General features: G+C 42.5%; 1 protein-coding gene and 2 long non-coding RNA genes across 4 annotated transcripts in view; 1 reads left to right on the top strand and 2 right to left on the bottom strand.

The window, feature by feature from the left end:
• Positions 1-1041: 1041 nt before the first annotated feature.
• On the bottom strand, positions 1042-3106 carry LOC131503944 (uncharacterized). Its single transcript, XR_009257701.1, has 3 exons — positions 3010-3106; positions 2519-2808; positions 1042-2236 (listed from the first exon to the last, which is right to left on the bottom strand). It is a non-coding gene; the product is annotated as an uncharacterized LOC131503944 (long non-coding RNA).
• Positions 3107-4448: 1342 nt separating this feature from the next.
• LOC131503945 (uncharacterized) lies at positions 4449-6181 on the bottom strand. Its single transcript, XR_009257702.1, has 2 exons — positions 6071-6181; positions 4449-5375 (listed from the first exon to the last, which is right to left on the bottom strand). It is a non-coding gene; the product is annotated as an uncharacterized LOC131503945 (long non-coding RNA).
• Positions 6085-20883, top strand: part of SNX27 (sorting nexin 27) — a 66940-nt gene continuing 52141 nt past the window's right edge. For both annotated transcript variants that reach the window (XM_058715747.1, XM_058715748.1), the window contains exon 1: positions 6085-6532. In XM_058715747.1, coding sequence (XP_058571730.1) covers positions 6222-6532 — 311 coding nt within the window. In that variant the 5' untranslated portion in view covers positions 6085-6221. The remainder of the gene's footprint in view (positions 6533-20883) is intronic.

Raw genomic sequence — 20883 nt, 5'->3', positions numbered from 1 at the left:
TCTAAGAAAAAGGGTCTGCTTTTTGTTTTCTTCAACCCGTGAATTCATGGGTAATGACGTGCCTTAGTGCCTCATTTAACCCATTTAATATTTTTTCTGAGCGGTGAGTTCTGGCCTCAGAACTGCTGAGTGACTTTGACAAGTCATGGTACTTTGCTGGGTCTATTTCTTTTTTTGGAGGGTGGTAGTGGAGGGAGCTATTCCTTCATCCACAAAATGAGGGAATGGGGCTAGATGTGGTATTTATTAATATATCTAATGATAACCATCCAGTTATCAGTTTACGTGTTTCCCACACATTCCTCATTTTGCCCCACCACATCCCTACGCAGCACATGTTATCAGCCACTTTATGGTTCTTTCCTGGACTAAGATTCCATCAATACTTTCTCTTGTGCCTTTCACTCTCCTACCCTCTGAGAACACAAGTCACGTGTGACAGGTTCCTTGTTTTCAAGAAGCTTCTGTTCAGATTGGAAAAGTAAAGCTAGACTAGACATTAAATTATTATGGTCTGAACAGAGGGACACACGATAATGCAATAGGAGCAATGTTTGTTACCTGCCACGTAACAAATGACCACAAACTTGGCAGCTTAAAACAACACACATTTGTTATTTCATAGTTTTTGTGGGTGAGGAGTCTGGGTTCAACTTAGCCAAGTCCCCTGTGGCATCTCACAAGCCTGCAGTCAAGATGCTGGCGTGGCTCTGTTTCTTACTGGAGCCCAGGATCTTCTCCCAAGATGATGCAGGCATTGGCAGAATTTCTTGCAGACACCGGACTGAGGGTCCTGTTTTCTTGCTGTCAGCTAGGGGCGAGTCTCAGCTCCCAGAGGCCCCTGCTGCTCCCTGCCATGGGTCTTCTCCATAAGCAAATCACAACATGGCAGCTTTCTTCCTCAGAGCCAGCAGGAGACTCTCTGATCCCAGTCTCCTAAGAAGTGTTATATAATGTAACTGTCATCATAGGAGTGACACACTTCACCTTTGCCATGTTCTATTGCCTAAAAGCAAGCCACAAGTCCTGCCCCCGCCCCCCCTTACCCCCCCCCCCCCGCAATGGGAGATTATACAAGTGTGTGACTCACTGGAAGGTGTGTGTGTGTGTGTGTGTGTATGTGTGTGAGATGTCACTGGAAGGTGTATTTGCCACAGGAATCTAAAAAAAAAGAGAAGTCAGAGTGAATTGGAATCCTCAGGCGAGGCTTTACAGAGGGATTTAAGCAAGAGCTTGAAGGAGTAGAATTTAGACCAGCAGAGAGGAAAAGAGGTGGGCCATCTAGGATCAAGGACTATACACGGAAGCAAAGGTTTGAAGGTGGGGTTTTCACTTAAGTTAATGCCAACAATAAACCTAAGGGAAACCTGCTGACTTTGTACATCATAAAGGGTAGGAGGAACTTTTTTTTTCTTTAACCAAAAGAAAGCTGGGTAGTGAAGAGAGTCCTGGCCATGGTGTCAGAAAATCTGGGTTCAGTACTGCTATAAACTAGCAGTTTATAGTGGGGCCTGCTGGTTAGCGGAGCCTGGTTTCCAGTAGGTACTTCTATTTACCTTGCTATTGTGAGGACCACGTAAGCTCTTGGGTTGGAAGTGCTCTGCAAACGGTCTGGGTCCCATTTCCAAAGGCAGCTTCGGTGAGTTCCAAGACCCCACTCTCTCCTAACCCCCTAACCCCCGTCCCCCGCTCTGGGAATCCTCTTTCTCAGTCCGTCACCAGGTCTCTTTCCTCTTTAAGTCTCCTGACCAGCTAGAGGGTACACCATTCCAGGTTTCGGACTTGGCACCCCTCTCACTTTGTTACCCGCTCTGTTTTGGTGCATCATCCACCACCACCTACCACCTGGCGCCCATGCTCACCAATCCATGCTGGGGCCAGACCCCTTCCCCAGCGCGATTCACGTGTCCACCCAATTAGTCATCCATCCTGCCTGGATCTCCCCCAAACCCCTCCAATCCACACCCGGAACTGAATTTCTTGTCCTCCCCACTGGCCTCTTCCTCTTCCATCGGTCTTGGGCAATCACACCGCCAAGTCAGGGCTCTTAGGCCATTCTTTCCTGCCCCGCCCTCACAGCGGGTCTCTGAGGGTAGCCAAGTGCCTTCTGCCCCGGAGGCCTCCTCCCACCACCCTTGCCCAAGACTCGATCTCGTCAATTCTCGCGGGAATCACGCCACCAACTTCTCAGTCGATACTACCTCGTTTTGTTCACGCTTCCTGCAGGATGAACTTTCTGAAACACAAATGTAGTAATATGTCTGCTCTGCTTAAAAGTATTCAGAGGCCCCTTAAATACTTGGGAATGAAGTTCGAACTCTTGGACACGATGATCAATATCTGAATACCTCCCTTTATTCTGGCCCACCTGCCCCGTCCCCTCGGCCGCAGTCCTACCGAACTGCCGGCGGCTCTCACTCTGCACCCTGCTCTTTCAAATCTCTGTTTGAACGCACTGTTCCCCCGGTCAGAAGTGCCCTTCCATGCCATCCTTCTCTGCCTTACTAACCCTTCTTACCCATGATTACTCAGTTAAGCGGTTCCGTTTTGAAGGCCCCGCTCTTATGGGCACTCTTGCCGGCTGTGCAGGTCTCTGTATCACAGCTCTCATTACTCCAGAGACCCAAGGCCAGTGTTGTAATTTCTTCTTTAGCTGTCTCTCTTGCTAGTGAGTTCTTGAGAGGAGTAATGGTGTCTTCGTTTCTTATTTTGATGCTCTGATCACCTTTTCTTCCAATCTCATCCTTTCTACATATTTTATGTATTTATTTTTTGAATAGGCAACACATTCATCTAAAAATTCCGAAGCTACAAAAAACTATATAATGAAAAGTCTCCCTCCAACCCCTGTCCCCACCCCAGCTGCCCAGTCCCCCTCCCCAGAGGCAATCAATATTAGCAGTTTCTGGTGAATACTTCCAGAGATACAAATACTTCCACAGATGAAAACATACCTATGGTGCCCCTTTTATACCAAAATGGTGTCATGTTCTACAGACTGTGCTGTACCTTGTTTCCACTTATGTACTGTATCCACCAGATCATTTCAGTACCTAAGGAGCTTCCTTATTCTTTATTTACAGTTTTCAATTTTCCATTGTGGTTGTATCCTAAGTTAACACATAAACATTAGGTTATTTCCAGTCTTTTGCAAATACAGATAATACTGCAATGACTATCTTCACAAAAATGTCACTTCACACATGTAGAAGTTGGACCTTAGAATGAATTCCTAGAAGTGGACTTGCCAGATCAAAGCGTGTGTGCATTTGTGAGTTGCACCATGTCATATTGCCCTTCATGGAGTTTAGATACCATCTTACTTATCTTTGTATCCCTAGCCACTATTAGAGAGTCTAGAACTCTCTAATCACAACATGGCAGCTTTGTAATGCTGTGTTGCTGTAATAGTTGTATAACTATTGACACTCTTTTTCATTAACTTGGTTATAAAATAAGGTCATACTAACTTTTATGTTCTTAAAAAATTTTTTTTAACGTTTATTTTATTTTTATTTTTATTTAAAAAAAATTTTTTTTTCAACATTTTTAATTTTTTTATTTTTTTTTGGGACAGAGAGAGACAGAGCATGAACGGGGGAGGGGCAGAGAGAGAGGGAGACACAGAATCGGAAACAGGCTCCAGGCTCCGAGCCATCAGCCCAGAGCCTGACGCGGGGCTCGAACTCACGGACCGCGAGATCGTGACCTGGCTGAAGTCGGACGCTTAACCGACTGCGCCACCCAGGCGCCCCTAACGTTTATTTTTTGAGACAGAGAGAGACAGATCATGAACGGAGGAGGGTCAGAGAGAGAGGGAGACACAGAATCTGAAACAGGCTCCAGGCTCTGAGCTGTCAGCACAGAGCTCCACGCGGGGCTCGAACTCACAGGCCACAAGATCATGACCTGAGCCAAAGTCGGATGCTCAACCGACTGAGCCACCCAGGCGCCCCTAACTTTTATGTTCTAATAACTGAATCCTTATCCCACAGTTTTGCAATGTCTTAATTATTCCACTATTCCCCTCCCCCACATCCTGAGCAACTACTGGAAACCTGTACAGAGTCCACAAATTCTTTCAGGGGGTTGCCTGTTGCTTTTTTTTTTTTTTTTTTTTTTTTAGTCTTTTTTAATGTTTACTTATTTTTGAGAGAGAGAGAGAGGGAGAGGAAGAGGAAGGGGCAGAGAGAGAGGGAGACACAGGAGGCTCCAGGCTCTGAACTGTCAGCACAGAGCCTGATGTGGGGCTCAAACCCACCAACCAGGAGATCATGACTCCAGCCAAAGTTGGACACTTAACCAACTGAGCCACCCAGGTGCCCGCCTGTTGCTTTTATGAGTCATCAGATCTCTCTCTGCAAGTTAACTTTTACTGTTTTTTTTTTTTAACTATGCATTCCTGTTGCTTCTCTTGGATTGTCTTTTTTTTTAAGTTTATTCATTTATTTTTGAGAGAGAGAGACAACGAGTGGGAGAAGGGTGGGGAGGGGGGAGAAAGAGAATCTCAAGCAGGTTCCACATATCAGCATGGAGCCTGACGTGGGGCTTGATCCCACCAACCATGAGATCATGACCTGAGCTGAAATCAAGAGTCAACACCCAACTGACTGAGCCACCCAGGTGCCCCTCTCCTGGATTGTTCATTAGCTTTGTGGCCTCTCTCTGCCTGTTTATTCATCTATAAATAGGGCACATTACAGGGTTGTGAAGATTAAATGAGATTATAGATGTAAAGCGCTTAGAAGTGTTTGACACACCGTAATGTTGAGAGACAGGCCTTCAGGAGTCTGTCATGCTTCTACCCATCTTCCTGGGTATGCCAAAAATTCAAGACTCTGACTGCTCTTTACCAGGGTCATTCCCCAGGGTTGTGTTTATAATGAACAACTTTAAGGAATGAAGTAATGTCTCCCTCCAGCACAAAGAACAGGTTTGCTCACTGCTTCCCTATAAAATGGCAGGTTCCCCAAGCTCAGTGTTTCTCAGCTGTGGTGTAAATCCACCAAACAAATGCACAGCATTCATCTGAGCCATTGGTGTCATTCCCATAGACTTGGGGGGAAGAGGAATTGACACAAACGTGCTGAAGCTCATGTTACTTCCTGTGTCATAACAGTCCCGTTGTCTCCCACCCAGGGATTCTGGGACTTTTGTCAGCATCCACGAAACAGTAACAGACTAACTCATTAGCCCATCAGTACCATAAAATCAAATACGGGTCTTGAGTACTAATTGCTTAAGTAAGCTATTTTCATTATTTTTGCTCTTACTGTTTTTACTTGCCTTTGCCTGGCATTCTGCACACTGAGTTTGCGTTTGGGTAGTTTGCCAAAAAACATCAACTGCTGCCATTGGCAAAGAATCCTACTGTGCTGTTGGAAGAAACAAAATAAATTTGAAATTAAAGTAACTTCAAAATCATTGCCCAACTTAAATTATTACTTGGCCCCTCTGATATCCAGTTCTAAATCGCTGAGACATGTTTCCTCCACATATGCTTTTTGTACAGTTGGGGCATAGTTTTTATGTAGTTGCAATACATGAAAAAAAAGTTGCGAAAAACTGGGCCTTAGTTCCTGTTACCTAATAGCTGGGTGACTTTGGGCTCTCTACGGTTCAGCTTCCTAATAAGTGAAACAGACAAATGAATTCATGATCCAGTCAGCTCACAAGTTTGTTGGGGCCATGGAATAAACTAACGTACGGGAACACAAAAGGTACTGAACAAACGAGCTATTATCATTTAAGACTGTAACTTAAGTCTGTTGAATCACAAACGTCAATTTATCCTAATATTGCTTTAGAGACTACGAACGGAGTTACGAAAGGAAAGAAGAAAAAAACTCGTTCCACGTGATGATCTCAATCAGTATGCCAGACTCGGCGCTCGGTTAGCTGTTCAAACTACAACTCCCGGCAGGCTTTGTTCCCCAACTGCGTCAAATAACCTCCGCTCCGGCCGGGCCCGGCGCCCTCCCCCGCCCCCACCGTCCAGAAACTACAACTCCCAGGAGGCTCCACGGGTCCCAACCGTCCGTTTTCCCTCCGCCCCCGGCCTCCCCTTTACCTCCCCCGGCAGCTCTGTGGCCGACTCGGGTTCCGCGGGCGGCGGAGCGGGCGCGCGCTCCGGGGGTCGCGCGGCTGCCGAGAAGGGCGAGCGCGCGCGGGGAGGGAGTGGAGGCGTAGGGGGGCGGGGGTACGGCTCGCTCGCTCGCAAGATGGCGGACGAGGACGGGGAAGGGATTCACCCCTCAGCCCCTCACAGGAACGGAGGTGGCGGCGGCGGTGGGGGCTCTGGGCTCCACTGCGCGGGGAACGGCGGCGGGGGAGGCGGCGGCCCGCGGGTCGTGCGCATCGTCAAGTCCGAGTCTGGCTACGGCTTCAACGTGCGGGGCCAAGTGAGCGAGGGCGGGCAACTGCGGAGCATCAACGGGGAGCTGTACGCGCCGCTGCAGCATGTGAGCGCCGTGCTGCCCGGGGGGGCGGCCGACCGGGCCGGGGTGCGCAAGGGGGACCGCATCCTGGAGGTGTGAGTATCTGGGCTGCCTGCCGCCCCACCCCGCCCCGTCTCCTCCGGCAGTCCCTGCATCTCCCTCTACTCCTGTCGCCCTCAGGCCGCACCCCCCCCCCTCCCCCAGCCCCTGAACCGGCCTTCGCGACCCGGTCCCCCTCAGACCCCGCACCTCCGTGGGAGTTTACCCTTTCATCTCCCCGCACCCTGGGTTTCCGCGACCCCCACCTCCCTCCCTGTAACTAGCTTACGTCCCTGCGCCCCCGCTGCTTTACCCCTGCCCCCATTCTTTCGCCTTTTCTGCTCTTTTGCTTCCCCCCTGAGCATGCTGCTTTCTGCCCCTCGCTGACAGTGTCTCCTTTTCTGACCCGGCCCCTGTCGTGTCCTCCCCAAGTTTTCCAGCATCATAGTTTCTTGTTCTCCACTACTGCTGGCCGCCCCTGTGGACCTCCCCTCTGTCCCCTAGACCAAGTAGGCGGGACCTCTGGTCGGCTCCCACTTTTCCCCTGGGAACAGCACCCTTCCGCTGCACTCCTTTTTCTTTCCTTAGATACCCTCTCCCTTTGGTTACGCACCCCCAGCATTTTTCTACCCTGCCGTGTGTCCCTTTCCTCCCCTCCCTCTTGGATGCACGCTCCCAAGAGTGTACCTCCTTTTCTGACCCTGGCTCGCATGCCCTTGTTTTGGTTGTGGTTGTGGGGGAGGGTGTCTTGGACACGGTCGTTTCTTTTCCGTATTACACCAGGATTTTGAATCTAGAGTCTCCCATCACTACATCCCTCGGAGAGTGCCCCTGTTCTGGCTCCCCATCTTCACTCCTGCTCGCTCCATGCTCCTACTAAAAGTCAGTTTACGGTGAAGCTCTCCTTCCTTCTCACTTCCCCCAAACTATGCCCCTCTCTGGCGTCTCCAGCCTCCACCCTTTTCCCTGGCATGTCTTTCCATCCTCTCCTCTGCTCTATCCTCTTGTGATCCCGCGCTTGACTTTATCCTGTTCTTTCCCTCCTCCAGGCTGCTTTCCCTTCTCTTTTTAGGCCCCTTCTGCTGCTGCAACCCATCCTCTTCCCTGCTGCAGCCCCTCCCCCCTCACACTCCATCCTCGCTTCCCCACCGCATCCCTATAAAGCTCCAGCCGGATGCCGCCTTTCTTGCAGTTTCCGCGCAGACCCGCTCCACCCTTTTATCCAGGTGTTGTGGCTTTGTACTTTGTACTTTGTATTAAAATTCGTTTGGTGATTGCGGGTGGACTGGTGGGGGGTTTACTCTCTCATTATCAACATTCTCCTCAGCAGTCCTCAGTCCTGGATCTCTCGCCTTTTTACTGAACCTTGTTTGATTTTCAGACTTTTGCCCTCTCCCTCAGGGCTTGGGTTTGCCCTCATGAAGTCTTTCTCATTTTTTAAAAATGTTTTTTAGTTCTAGTTTCCACAACCTCCAGCCTCTCCTTTAGTAAAATGGTAGGTTTGCTTGGTCGGGGTTTCAAAGAGGTTAGTATCTTGAAGATCTGGACCAAAGAGGAATCCACCCCTTATCCACCCCACCTTATGCCCCTTGCCCTTATCCTGGACATTCTTACTCTACAGTATCCACTCATTCTGTTTCCTCTTCTGAAGAAAGAGCGGCTCACTAGAGTAAGTGTTTGGAGCTATTAAACCTTCCGTTTATGCTCTCTTTTTTCATCAGTGCCTGGCATGCTCTTTTCTTATTCTCTGGCAATACGTTCTTAATCCTCGGGCATCTGCGCCTTCAGATAAAGAATGCAGTAGTGACCTTTTGCTTTATACCTGGGCATCTAATTCTTTTCTTTCTAGATGACTCAAAATCTGTGGCTGATGTTTCCTTCTGGTAGAAGCTCTTGGAATTGTCATTTTCCTTTCCCTTTGGAAGTTAACTTTGGATCCAGCTGTTTGTTTATTTTTAAATTTAAAATTGAAGTCTTTATTTAAAATTGTAAATTTCTGATAAAGTTCTAAATCATTTACTCTTTATAAGAGCTAAAGGAACTAAACAAAAATAAATAACTGAGGAAGACTACAGCTAACGTGATCAACCATTTCAAACATATATGTGTATATATATGTGAACATAGTAGCTTTTTGCCTTTATTATGATTCTGCAGCAGAGTCTAGATCTAAATTAGGTACTGGGAGACCTCAGATCTGCTAGGACAAGTAGAAGGACTTGCCTCAGGCCCATGTTCCAGTCCAGGCCCATCCCTCCTTCTAGGGAGAAAACATTGAATTTTCGCACATTCTGGTGGTGACTGGAGAACTTTGTCTTAAAAGAGACAAGAAAGTGGGCAGGGCAAAATAATCCTCTTTGCTTAGAGAACCTTTCTTTGGAAGGCAGTGGTGATCAGACGTCTTACTGGCAGTGGTTTCTCACATTCCAACTATTTTGATTTCCAAATTCTGTGAAGCTTCTCTGCTACTGGAGTGGAAATGGTGATAGTTGCAACAGAGAGTCAAGCAAGTTAGCAAGTTCTCTGAGACCTCAGTTCTAGAGTCTCTTCCCTTCTCCAAAGTCTCCATTATCTCCTTAGGTTTTCAAGTGAGAGGAAGAAATCAGAGGTCAAACAGACATGATTCTTGAGGGATATATGTGCCTGCTACTTGTTTTGCTTTTGGTTAGGTTGATGCTAATTTTCATAAAGCATTCTTTAGACAGCACTCCTTAGAGCTTTTCTCTTGTCTCCCATCCAAGTTCCTTAAGTTAACTTCTCTGTTGTCCCAGGAAAGTTTTGCATGTTGATGAAGTGCCAAGTGGGGTCAGGATTAGGCACAGGTAGATTATTATTGTGTAGACATAGTTTGTAAGAAGTCATAGGTGCATGTCTGGACCTTGATAATTGCTGTTTGAGATTTGTCCCTATTTTAGATGTTTTCCTTCTGTACAGATTATTCCAGTTTTCATATGTTGCAGTTGTTTGGATAACTGATAGAGGTGTGAGGTGTGAAAAAAGACTGCAGCTTTGAGATTTAAGGGACGAAAGGCTTGGACAAAAGGAAGAACATCAATTTCTTTGGTACTAGAGTATGAACAAGCCCTCTGGGCTCTAAATTTTATTGCAGATGGTAAGATTTCTACTAGCAATGTTAGTCTCCACCTTGTAATTTTTCCCAGTGTAGCATATATTGAATGTCTTCCCTTTGATCTCTGTATACCTGGAGGGATACTTTGAATAAATAGAACCAAAATAAATATATCTTCGCACTAATTATATAGTATGTGAAGTAACATTTGATTTCAGGTTAATTTTCTTAAGGTTAAAGTAGGAGTCTAAGGACTCCTGACTGATTTCTTGGAGGTGACCTTAGGAGAGTTTAAACATACAGTGGATATGGTTGTGGTACCATCATATTTTTGAGGAATTATATTTGTCTTTTGGCTAGTTTGGTATTTGGGTAGTGTGCTCTTTTATAAGATAAAGATTGGTTTGTATGCATTCAAAATCATGATTATATTCATGCCGGGTAGAGTATATGCCTTCCTTCTTGATAGCTACAAGATAATATTCCCATCACCTTCCCCTTGTTAAAGTTAAACCATAAGAAAAATTGAAGCTATAGCGGGGCCTGGGTGGCTAGGTTGGTTGAGCATCCAACTCCTGATCCTAGGGTCCTGGGTGGGATCAAGCCCTGAATAGGGCTCCACATTGGGCGTGGAGCTTGCATAAAATTCTCTCTCTCTCCTGCTCCCTCTACCCCTCCCCTCCCCTTCTCTCTCTCTCTCTCTCAAAAAAAAAAGAAAGAAAATTGAAGTTATATGTATCTATATAAATTTGTTTATTTGGAGTTAATTTTAATAATTTAGGGATAGCTCATGGGCATTCTTTTTCCTTTTTTTTTTTTTTTTGGTGGGTGGGGCTTCATTTTATGCGAAAGTTTGGATTAAAAAGAGGTTGGTGCCACAAGAAGTATTTTTATGAGTTAAGTGTGAGTCATTTAATGTTGACTGCTAAGTACCTTCCCAGGATCTGCTTTCTCGTTTGTAGCTGACTTCTCTTTGGCCCAGAGTTTCCAGATAGATTTTGGAAATATTGTTTGAAATCATGGTTGTTAATCAAAAGAAAATTTTGTGGTAGTGATTCTTGAGCTTTAGTGAGCATAGGAATCACTAGGTGTGCTTGTCAAAAGTGTAGTAGATTCTTGGGCTCACCCTTTAAGGGTTTTGTATGATTCAGTAGGTCTTGCATGGGGCCTAGAAGTGTTTATTTTTTACTCCCTTTGCCAGGCAGGTGTGGGTAATACAACCCACATACCCAGCCCAGACCTGGATGACACTACAGGTTCTAGGCCTTGAATTCTCGTTTCATTTTATTTTCGTGATTATACTGAGAGTTATGAACAAAGACTGTACTAATGGTGATTTGTTAGGCTCCTGAATTCCAGCCCATAGAAAATCAGTTAAGTAAGATAGTGGACTATTACATCTGCTCATCTAGACTTCATTGAATCTTTCTAAATGTTGTAGTAAAGATGGGTGATGAAGAGGTAAAACAAGTTAATAAAATCATTATATCACTTTGCACTTCATGTAGTGTGTTTGCATAGTGTGTTTACATTTTATCTTAACAATAGCCTTGTGAGATAGGGAAAATACAAATTCCTTGAGGTTGGGGACTGTGTTCATCTATGTTGTTTCCCTAGCCAACATAATGGCACGTAGAGGCTATTATTCAATAAATACTTGCTGAATGAATGTATGAGCATTATCTGTCCCTTTTTTATGAGAGGAAACTGGGTGTTGCACTAATGGGTGTTAACCAGAATTAAATCCAGGTTTTTGAATTTTAAATCTGGTATATTTTCCATTTATTTGTTTTCTCAGCTATTTTTTTAACTTTTTTTTTTTTAAGTTTATGTTGAGGGCAAGCGTGAGTGGGGGAGGGTCAGAGAGAGAGAGAGAGAGAGAGAGAGAGGGAGAGAGACAATCCCAAGCAGGCTCTGTGCTCAGTGTGGAACCCAGCTTAGGGCTTGATCTCACAACTGTGAGATCATGACCTGAGCTGAAATTATAAGAGTTTTGGCTGCTTAAAAGACTGAGCCACCAAGGTGTCCCTGTTTTCTGAGCTATTTTTGACTCTTAGTAGTCAACTATTCTTGACTAAATAGTCACTTAAAATTCAGTCACATCCTTATAAACTTGGATATTAGCTTGAGCTTTGGTTCTATTATCACAAAATATAACTGTCTTATATCTTTATTTACCGTCTCTCTGGTTGTAAAATTGGATGGGTGACGGGGGAACAAAGTGGTTATTCTTTGTCCTTGTTTGTTGCTATCTTTATTGGTTACCAGTGAGGAGAGCCTGACATAATCGTAATTGCAGTCCCAGGACACACTTTTAATTCCCTAGGTAGTTGAGGTAGCAAACAAATAAAACTAAATTTGAAAATACCATTATCTTCCCCTTGGAAATCACTTCCACAACATTGCCGTTACCAGGAACAGACCTGTTGTTTAGTAACATGAAGATGTGTCTAGGTCATATAAATGATTGTGAAGAAGGGTTCAGTCAGCCCCCACTGACTAGTTTGTTCCAGGTGAGGGTTTGTTACCATGCTCTCAAGGATAATTATTTTTTAAGATAAGTTCTGTTGGGAGTGATTCTTAGGATAAGCAAGAGGCTCACTTGACAAGCAGACACTTACAATTTTTGATCACTGCATGGTGCTTTGGGAGCATGATCTGTGGTGAATTTATTCGGTAGATGGTGGCATTTCTGACACTGGATATTGTGGTGGTTTAGGTTAGAGGCATTTAGAATCGTTCTCTTTGACTGCTGTGTAGATGATTTCTGTGCTGCTCTGGCAATCCTGTAAAAAAAAAAAAAAACAAACCTATGTATGGGTGGTATGACTCCAGCTCCACGTGTGGAAAAAAATATATAGGCAGTTTGTTCATTTATCTTGAGAGAAAGGGGGTGGGACGAGGGGTAGAGAGATGGGGAGAGAATCCCTAGCAGCCTATGCATGAACCCACGGACTGTGAGATCATGACCAGAGCCAAAAGCAAGATTTGGACGCTTAATCCACAGTTTTAAAATATTTCTTAAAAACTTGCAATTCTCTTGGGGTGGCCTGGGTGGCTCAGTCAGTTAAGCATCTGACTTTGGCTCAGGTCATGATCTCACGGTTCGTGGATTCTGGCCCCGTGTTGGGCTCTGTGCTGAAGCTCAGAGTCTGGAACCTGCTTCAGATTCTGTATCTCCTCCTCTCTCTGCTCCTCCCCCTCTCATGTTCTGTCTCTCTCTCTCTCTCTCTGTCTCTCTTTCAAAAATGAACATTTTCTATATATATTTAAAAACTTTCAACTCTCTGTAAGAAATACATTTTATATTAGAACCCAATATAAATACAAAAAAAAAAAAATCCATGTGAAACAAGTTTCACTAAACTGTATTTACTGATATCATGCCTCCTGACAGTTTTTAGTCTGTTCAGTATTTTGGAATTTTTTGTTTTTTGAATGCTGATGGTGAATGAATAGTCATGAATTTCATGACTATTAGGTTATGGTCCATTGTTTGAAAAACAGTAATTTGGGCATCACTTTTCTGATGTTGGCCCACTGATACCACCTCATGTTCAGTCTGGTTCCATAATTAAGCACAAACTATGTGTAAATTACCGTTAGGCTTGTACGAGTCACAGAGTCCCCGCATTCCCTGTAGCAGAGAAGGTACATATAAACAATTTACCGTGTGTAAGTCAAAATGAATTAATGGAGATAAAGGAAAAATACAATGGTAGTTTAAAGGGAAAAGTGAATATGCTTGAAATGATTGGTGGGTAGATAGGTCATAGAAGGCATTTAAATGGCGATTGAAGGACAAGTATAATTTCAGTAGGCAGAAAAGGGGGAAGGATTTCATAGGCTGAGGAAACTGTGTGACCAAAGGGAGGAAGATATGAAAAGTTCTTAGGATAACAAGGAATCTAAAGTTGCTGTTTATCTGTAGACAGTTGTGCTTCAAGTTAGATCAAAAAGGGCTTTGGGGTACCTGGATGGCTCAGTCGGTTGAGCGTCTCACTCTTGATTTCCACTCGGGTCATGGTCTTGTGGTTCATGAGTTGGAGCCCCAAGTCAGGTGGGGAGCCTGCTTGGGATTCTCTGTCTCCCTCTCTCTCTGCCCCCCTCCCCTGCGTGTGTGTTTTTTCTCTTTCTCTAATAAACATTTAAAAAGGGCTCTGAGGGGTGGCTCAGTGGGTGGTTAAGCAGTTAAGCGGCTGACTTCATCATAGGTCAGGATCTTGCATCAGGCTCTGTGCTGACAGCCCAGAGCCTGGAGCCTACTTGGGATTCTGTGTCTCCCTCTCTCTCTGCCCCTTCCCCTCTGTCTCTCTCCATCTCAAAAATGAATAGACGTTAAGAAAAAATTTAAAAATAAAAAGGGCTTTGAATGCAATGCTACCAAATTTGGATTCTGTTCTGTTTTTGAGATCAGAATATAATATGTGTGTTAATATTTAGGACTCCCTGTGAATTTACTTTTTATTTAATTATTTACCTGAAGAGGGTGACTAACTTTTCCAAGGCCAAAGAGGAAAATCACTATTAGAATTAGAAGAATTTCAGAGCATCTAGTCTCTTGGGCTGTCTTGTACTATATAAAGAAGGGAACAAAGAACAACTAAGCTCTTAACACCCAGAGCTGGGAACAGCTGATGAGGAGCTGGTTGCCTTTATTTTGTGTATGTTTTACCTCACAATCTAGCTTCTTGAATATCCACTTCTCTTTCAAGTGTTAAGTGAGTATACATACTGTTGTGTTTATAGTTGATAAGTGATCGTTATATGCTGGAGGTCCAGTGTGCTCTGCCCTGCTTATGGTGTTTGAAGATACCTCCTTTAATTTAAATCTTTTGTTTCTGTATATAGCATATTGTTGGGAGTTGAGGAGACTGAAGACAGACAGGTAACTTAACATAATACAAAGGTTTATACCTGTTGTCTGCCTTCAGAATGAAAATTCATACAAAGACCTTTTTTTTTTTTTTTTTTTTTTTTTTTTTTTTTTTTTTTTAAGCATGTGGGGAAGGGGTAGAGAGAGAGGAAGAGAGAAAGAATCCCAAGCAGACTCCTCACTGTCTGTGGAGGAACCTGACACGGGGCTCAAACTCGCAAACGAGGGAGATAATAACCTGAGCCAACGTTAAGAGTCAGACGTTTAACCTACTGAGCCATGTAGGTGCCCCTACAGAGACACTTAAAAAGTGTCTTTTTGCTTTCAGTAATGCGAGGGGTACTTCAGGATTAAATTGTGTGGTATTGTATTAGCCACATGCTAGGTGGTATGTGTGTAGTCTCTTGTTTATTATTCAGTGCTCCCTGCTAACCAAGTAAGGGTTGAGATAGTTGAGAAAATACACCTGTCTACAAGGTATTAAAGTTGCAGAGTAAGGAACTGTATTTGAGTATTCTTATGTGTACTTCCTTCCACGAACTTCCGTTGTTATGAAAGCATCTTTTAAATGATTTATTTTTGCTCAAGCCATCAGACCTCAGAGCAAAGCTAGACTGACAGATCTATGTATTCTGTGGACTTGAAACACAAGTAATTAGTTTACTTCTCTTTGGAAAACTACAGAGTGTCTGCAGAGAGTCAGCTGCTTGTGGATATTCTCCCAGCTGTGCTCAAGCAACTGATTACTCCTAGACAACCATTCAGGACAAACCAGGAAGTTATCTCCCTGCTGCACGGCCAGGACCGCAGTACTTTTATATTTTTAGGTCTGTCTAGTTTAGTTTGTTCATTTAGCATGTTTTAAAAATTGGGAGATTGAAGCGCCTGGGTGGCTCAGTCGGTTAAGGGTCCGACTTCGGCTCAGGTCATGATCTCATGGTTCATGAGTTTGAGCCCAGTCTTGGGCTCTGTGCTAACAGCTCAGAGCCTGGAGCCTGCTTCAGATTCTGTGTCTCTCTCTCTCTCTGCCCCTCCCCCACTCATGCTCTGTCTCTCAAAAATAAATACATGTTAAAAAAAATTTTTTTTAAATGGGAGATTGATTAAATTAATTTTTGGTGATCTTGGAAAATGTGAAAGTTTTGGAAACTTCTACTTCTTTTGCTGATCAGTTTAATCATCTATAAAGTTTGTAACTTATAAAGTGTGTAGTTTGTTTACTGAATGCACCATGGGTTACTGGAATTTTTTTAACCCAGTATTTTGGTAGGGTTAAAAACTACTTTTTGGATCTGTTTTCTAAAGATGTAACCTGCATCTGTCTTTACTTGGAAACAGCAATGACTTTTGTTCTATAGCTGGTATTTTGAATCTAAGTAAGTGTGACACTTTACGAGTTATGTACTGTTGATTACTTTAGATTTCCCTGCCATACCCAATTGTCCTTTATGTTGCTGATTAGAAAAGGTCTTACTGTACCTTTCTTCTTGTTCAATGTGTTGAAATAGACCACAGTTTACAGAAGCTGTAGTCTGTGTTCCTCAGCTTCCAAAAGATATTGCCCACAATTAATTTGAATTAAAGAGTGTTATTTGACTGCTAAAGGGCTATATCCCTTCAAAAGTAAATCTTTTAATAACTAAATGTTGTTGTTGTTACTAATTTTTAAAGGCTGTCATAGGTGAAGGTATTTTGAGCCTTTTTTTTCCCCCAGTAGTGATAGATTTACACTTTTGTTTGTGCACTCATGTATAGTACCTCTTGAGAGTAATTGAATATTTAGGAGATAAATATTGGGATTCAGGGTGCAGGCTGTTACCCTAGAACAGATCACAGGAGGAGTCATGTGGAGTCATGCTTTAAAACACATTATGTAGTAATCCAGAAATAGTCGTGAAATAGAACTTAAAAAAATTAAGATTCCATGTTTGGTAATTTATGTCACTTGCAAACTAAGGTTGTTGATAAAGCTGGTGGATTTTATTCTTTAATTAACTTTCATTGTGATCAGTATACCAAATTAAAAACATCTGGGTGTGGCATTTAACTTTGCCATGTAGGCAGTGGTTCAAAATATAGCAGATCTCAAACTCTTGAGTTGGTGTTGGAAATGATTTAGGACTAATTATGTTTGTTTTCTGGTGTATAACTGAGGGAGAAGTTCTCAGCAATAGTGTACTGAGGAGGCTGTCAGGCTAGAGAAACTAGTAGCTTTCTTACCCCTAACATTCATCATCCCACAGCATAAAGAAGTAACCCATTTTCACATCCAGCCTTACATTTCAAGAGAATCATGAGTTGCTACTTGTTGATCATATGTTTAAAGACAAAAATTGAAAAACAAAATCCTATCAAAATAAGTCAATGTTGTATATAGTTTTAGTATCAGAACTTCCTTTAATACCTTATTGGTAATTCATATCTGTCATGTGAAGGAACCTATTGTGCTTAAATTTTTTCATACCAAGTGTGGTGCATTTAGTTTTCATGAGATGAAACAGTGTAATTACAATAGATTATTCCCAGAATTCACATGAAATATAGACTTGCTTTTTAAATGTCAGCATGTTTATTTCTTACTCCTTCTAACCTCATTTGCTATCCTTGGAGTCAGTGTTTATATTTTAAAAAATTAATAAAAACAATTTACTTTTATTTTCAACATATTTGAATAAAAGAAAACATAGCCCCACTTTGAAATTGCTTACATAATTGAATGCCATATTTTACTCTTAAGCATTATTTTTATTACCTCCTATAATAGAAAACAAAATGATCACTAATACTAAAACTTGAAAAATGTAGAGCTTGCATAATGGTTTTAGTACTTCCCCCTGAACACTGAAACCAATGTAAAAGTTAAAAATAAGGAGTGCATGGAGGAAAACCATTATTGAATGTTTTTTGTGCTAGCCTTAATGATGTTTTTTCATTCATTCAGGGAAAAAATTTAATGAGCGCTTCCTACCTGATGAACACGGGATTAGACATGGATAGAAAGCTAAATAACATGTAGTCTTTGCCTTTAGGAAATTTATGGTATGGTGGGGAATGGGAAGATTAACAGTTTGTTGTTGGAGTAAACCATGGGAGGGCCAAGGAAATAAAGATGGTACCTGCCTGGACTGGGGTTGGCAGGGGAGGAAGGATAGAAGCCTCAGGTCATTTCTTAAGCCCAGTTGACCTGAAGTCTCAACCTTCCTCTCCTCTTCTAGTCTGCCAATGGGATGAACAATTATCCTTAAATCCCCCTAGGTACTTTTCTGCCCTTAGTTATCTAAATTAGTAAATGCAAGTGCCCAGGAAACTTGTGCATTTTAGCAGAAGTCTCCCAGACAAAATGTACTAAAACTATAAGGATTATGTAATTTATCACCCAAACCAAGGCACTTGAAAATGAAAGAGGACTTAATTATTCCAGGACAACAGATATAAACTAGGTGTGTCTTAGCAACCTAGAACACAGGTCTATAGCCTAAATGATTTAAATATAGGAGGTTGGGTTTTTTGGTTTTTTTTTTAATGTTTTATTTAATTTTGAGACAGAGAGAGACAGAGCATGAATGGGGGGAGGGTCAGAGAGAGAGAGGGAGACACAAAATCCGAAGCAGGCTCCAGGTTCTGAGCTGTCAGCACAGAACCCGACGCGGGGCTTGAACTCACAGACCACGAGATCATGACCTGAGCCGAAGTCGGACGCTCAACCGACTGAGCTACCCAGGCGCCCCTGGGTTTTTTTTTTTTTATGTTATTTAAGAGAGAGAGGATGGAGGAGGAGTGGAGAAAAGGAGACAAAGGATCTGAAGCGGGCTCTGCACTGACAGTGGAGAGCCCCACATGGGGCTCGAACTCAAAAACCGTGAGATCATGACCTGAGCTGAAGTTGGACGCTTGACCGACTGAGCCACCCACCCAGGCACCCCTGGAAAGCTGTTTTATTTTTATTTTTATTTATTTTTATTTAAAATTTTTTTCTAAATATATGAAATTTATTGTCAAATTGGTTTCCATACAACACCCAGTGCTCATCCCAAAAGATGCCCTCTTCAATACCCATCACCCACCCTCCCCTCCCTCCTACCCCCCATCAGCCCTCAGTTTATTCTCAGTTTTTAAGTGCTTTGGCTCTCTCCCACTCTAACCTCTCTCTTTTTTTTTTTTCCTCTGGAAGCCTGTTTTAAAATAAGACTGGGGTTCTGTTAAGGAGGGAAATGAACAAGTTTGTTTGTATTCTTGGGGACTAGTGGTTACATAGGCCTTACATGTAATTATTGAATAACAATGAGCTTTTTTTGAATAGCTTGATTGTAATTTTATACTTTAAAAATACTTTAAAAATATCTTAAAGCCTTTTTATACTTTTTTCAAAAATAAATCTACTTGCATAGATAATATTTGTATACTGAATTGCCTTGAATTAGAAAGTTTGAGGAATCTGTTACTTCTTCCCAAGTAATAAGCCCTTATTACTTCTGGCAGGAGGTATTAAGGTTGAAATACATGTGAGCCTTATTTGTACTTTTCCTGCCTCGGACAGTATTCTCTGTGAATAGAACACCCAGCTAAGGGTGAAGAGTCCAGTTGATGATAAGCAGCTTATTTGACAAGGTACTTATTATTTTTTCTCTCTTTGGGAAGATCAGACGTGATTGACATACTTCTCTGTTTCTCAACTTTGTCAGAGCCATATTTTATTGTTATTAATATTCTCTTTTGCCCAGTGTTAAAATTCCTGGATATTAGTGCTTTAAAATGTTGGTATAAATATTGAATTTTGCTTTTGATACTTAATACACCAAGGAATTTGTGAGCTAGGGCTTTGCATAGAATGCTGGAAATCATTTAATTTGGTTTACATGTAGTTGACATTTTTTGTTTTTTCCCCTCGTTAACCAAAGATAAGCTTAGAACAAGAGAGACAGGGAGAGAGAGAATCCCAAGCAGGCTCCCTGCTGCCAGTATGGAGCCCAACAAGGGTCTCGATCCCATGAACCATGAGATCATGACCTGAGCCGAAATCAGTAGTCGGATACTCAAATGACTGAGCCACCCAGGCTCCCCATGGTGAGGTTTTTTGTTTGTTTGTTTTTTGCTTTTTTTGTTTTTGGCTATAGTTTGAGGCCAGACATTTTACTTTTAATATTTTCTTTTCCTAGTAACAATTTGTCAGAATTATTATATTACATGATAATGCTCTTAAAAATCAAGAAGAGGGGCGCCTGGGTGGCTCAGTCGGTTAAGCGGCTGACTTCGGCTCAGGTCATGATCTCGCGGTCCGTGAGTTCGAGCCCCGCGTCGGGCTCTGTGCAGACAGCTCAGAGCCTGGAGCCTGTTTCGGATTCTGTGTCTCCCTCTCTCTGACCCTCCCCGTTCATGCTCTGTCTCTCTCTGTCTCAAAAATAAATAAACGTTAAAAAAAAAAATTTAAAAAAAAATCAAGAAGAAAAAGCAAATTGATTGTAATTTTGAGACCTTGGTGTAGTTTTCTGCTCAGTTATATTCAGTGATTGTTCAGGCTGGAAAATGGTTACATTAAATCCTAACTGAGGAGAGGAAAGATAGTTTTTGTTTTTGTTTTTCTAATTGATGGACAGGGAAAGAAATAGGGACTCTTGAAATTATTTTGTGAATCTAGCTTCCTAAGTGGAAATAAAATACTGTTTAACTCTTTTAAGCTGTGGCATTTTTTTTCTAGCTTTTTAAAATCATTATTTTTTTAAGTAATCTTTACGCCCAATGTGGGGCCCAGACTTACAACCCCAAGATGAAGAGTTGCATGCTATACTGACTGACCCAACCAGGCACCCCTAAGGTGTAGCATTTTTTTTGATTTGAAGATTTCATGTCTTGGTTTGATTTTCATGACAGAAATAGAATAGCACACTCCATCTTGTTATTGAATTATTTCCTAAGGAGTCATGATAGAGTTCTAGTCTTCTGATCTGGAATTTCAGTGTTTGACATCTAAGGTCAGATCCACTTTTGCATATATTTTTTTGAGATTTCGTTCGTGATTTTTAAAATTTAAAACATTTAGTTGTTTTTCTGTTTTAAAGTAGTTTTAGTTTCACAGCAAAACTGGAACAGATTCAGAGACTTCTATATACCTCCTACCCCATACATGTATAGCCTCCCCCATTATAAACATCCCCCACCACAGGGGCTCATTTATTATAATTGATGAACCTACATTGTTATGTCATTGTCACCCAGAGGCCATAGTTTACCTTAGGTACATCCTTGGTATTGTACATTCTTTGGGTTTGGACAAGTTTTAATGACCTGTATCCACCATTATAGTACACAGAGTAGTTTCACTGCCCTAAAAATCCTCTATGCTCTGCTTATTCATTCCTCTCTTCCCCTGAGCCCTGGTGACTACTGACCTTTTTACCTTTCTCCATAGTTTTGCCTCTTCCAGAATATCACATAGTTGGAATCATAAAGTGTTTAGCCTTTTT

Source organism: Neofelis nebulosa, chromosome 2, assembly GCF_028018385.1.
Source record: "Neofelis nebulosa isolate mNeoNeb1 chromosome 2, mNeoNeb1.pri, whole genome shotgun sequence".
Classification (NCBI taxonomy): Eukaryota; Metazoa; Chordata; class Mammalia; order Carnivora; family Felidae; genus Neofelis; species Neofelis nebulosa.
This window is presented reverse-complemented; position numbering and strand designations above follow the sequence as displayed.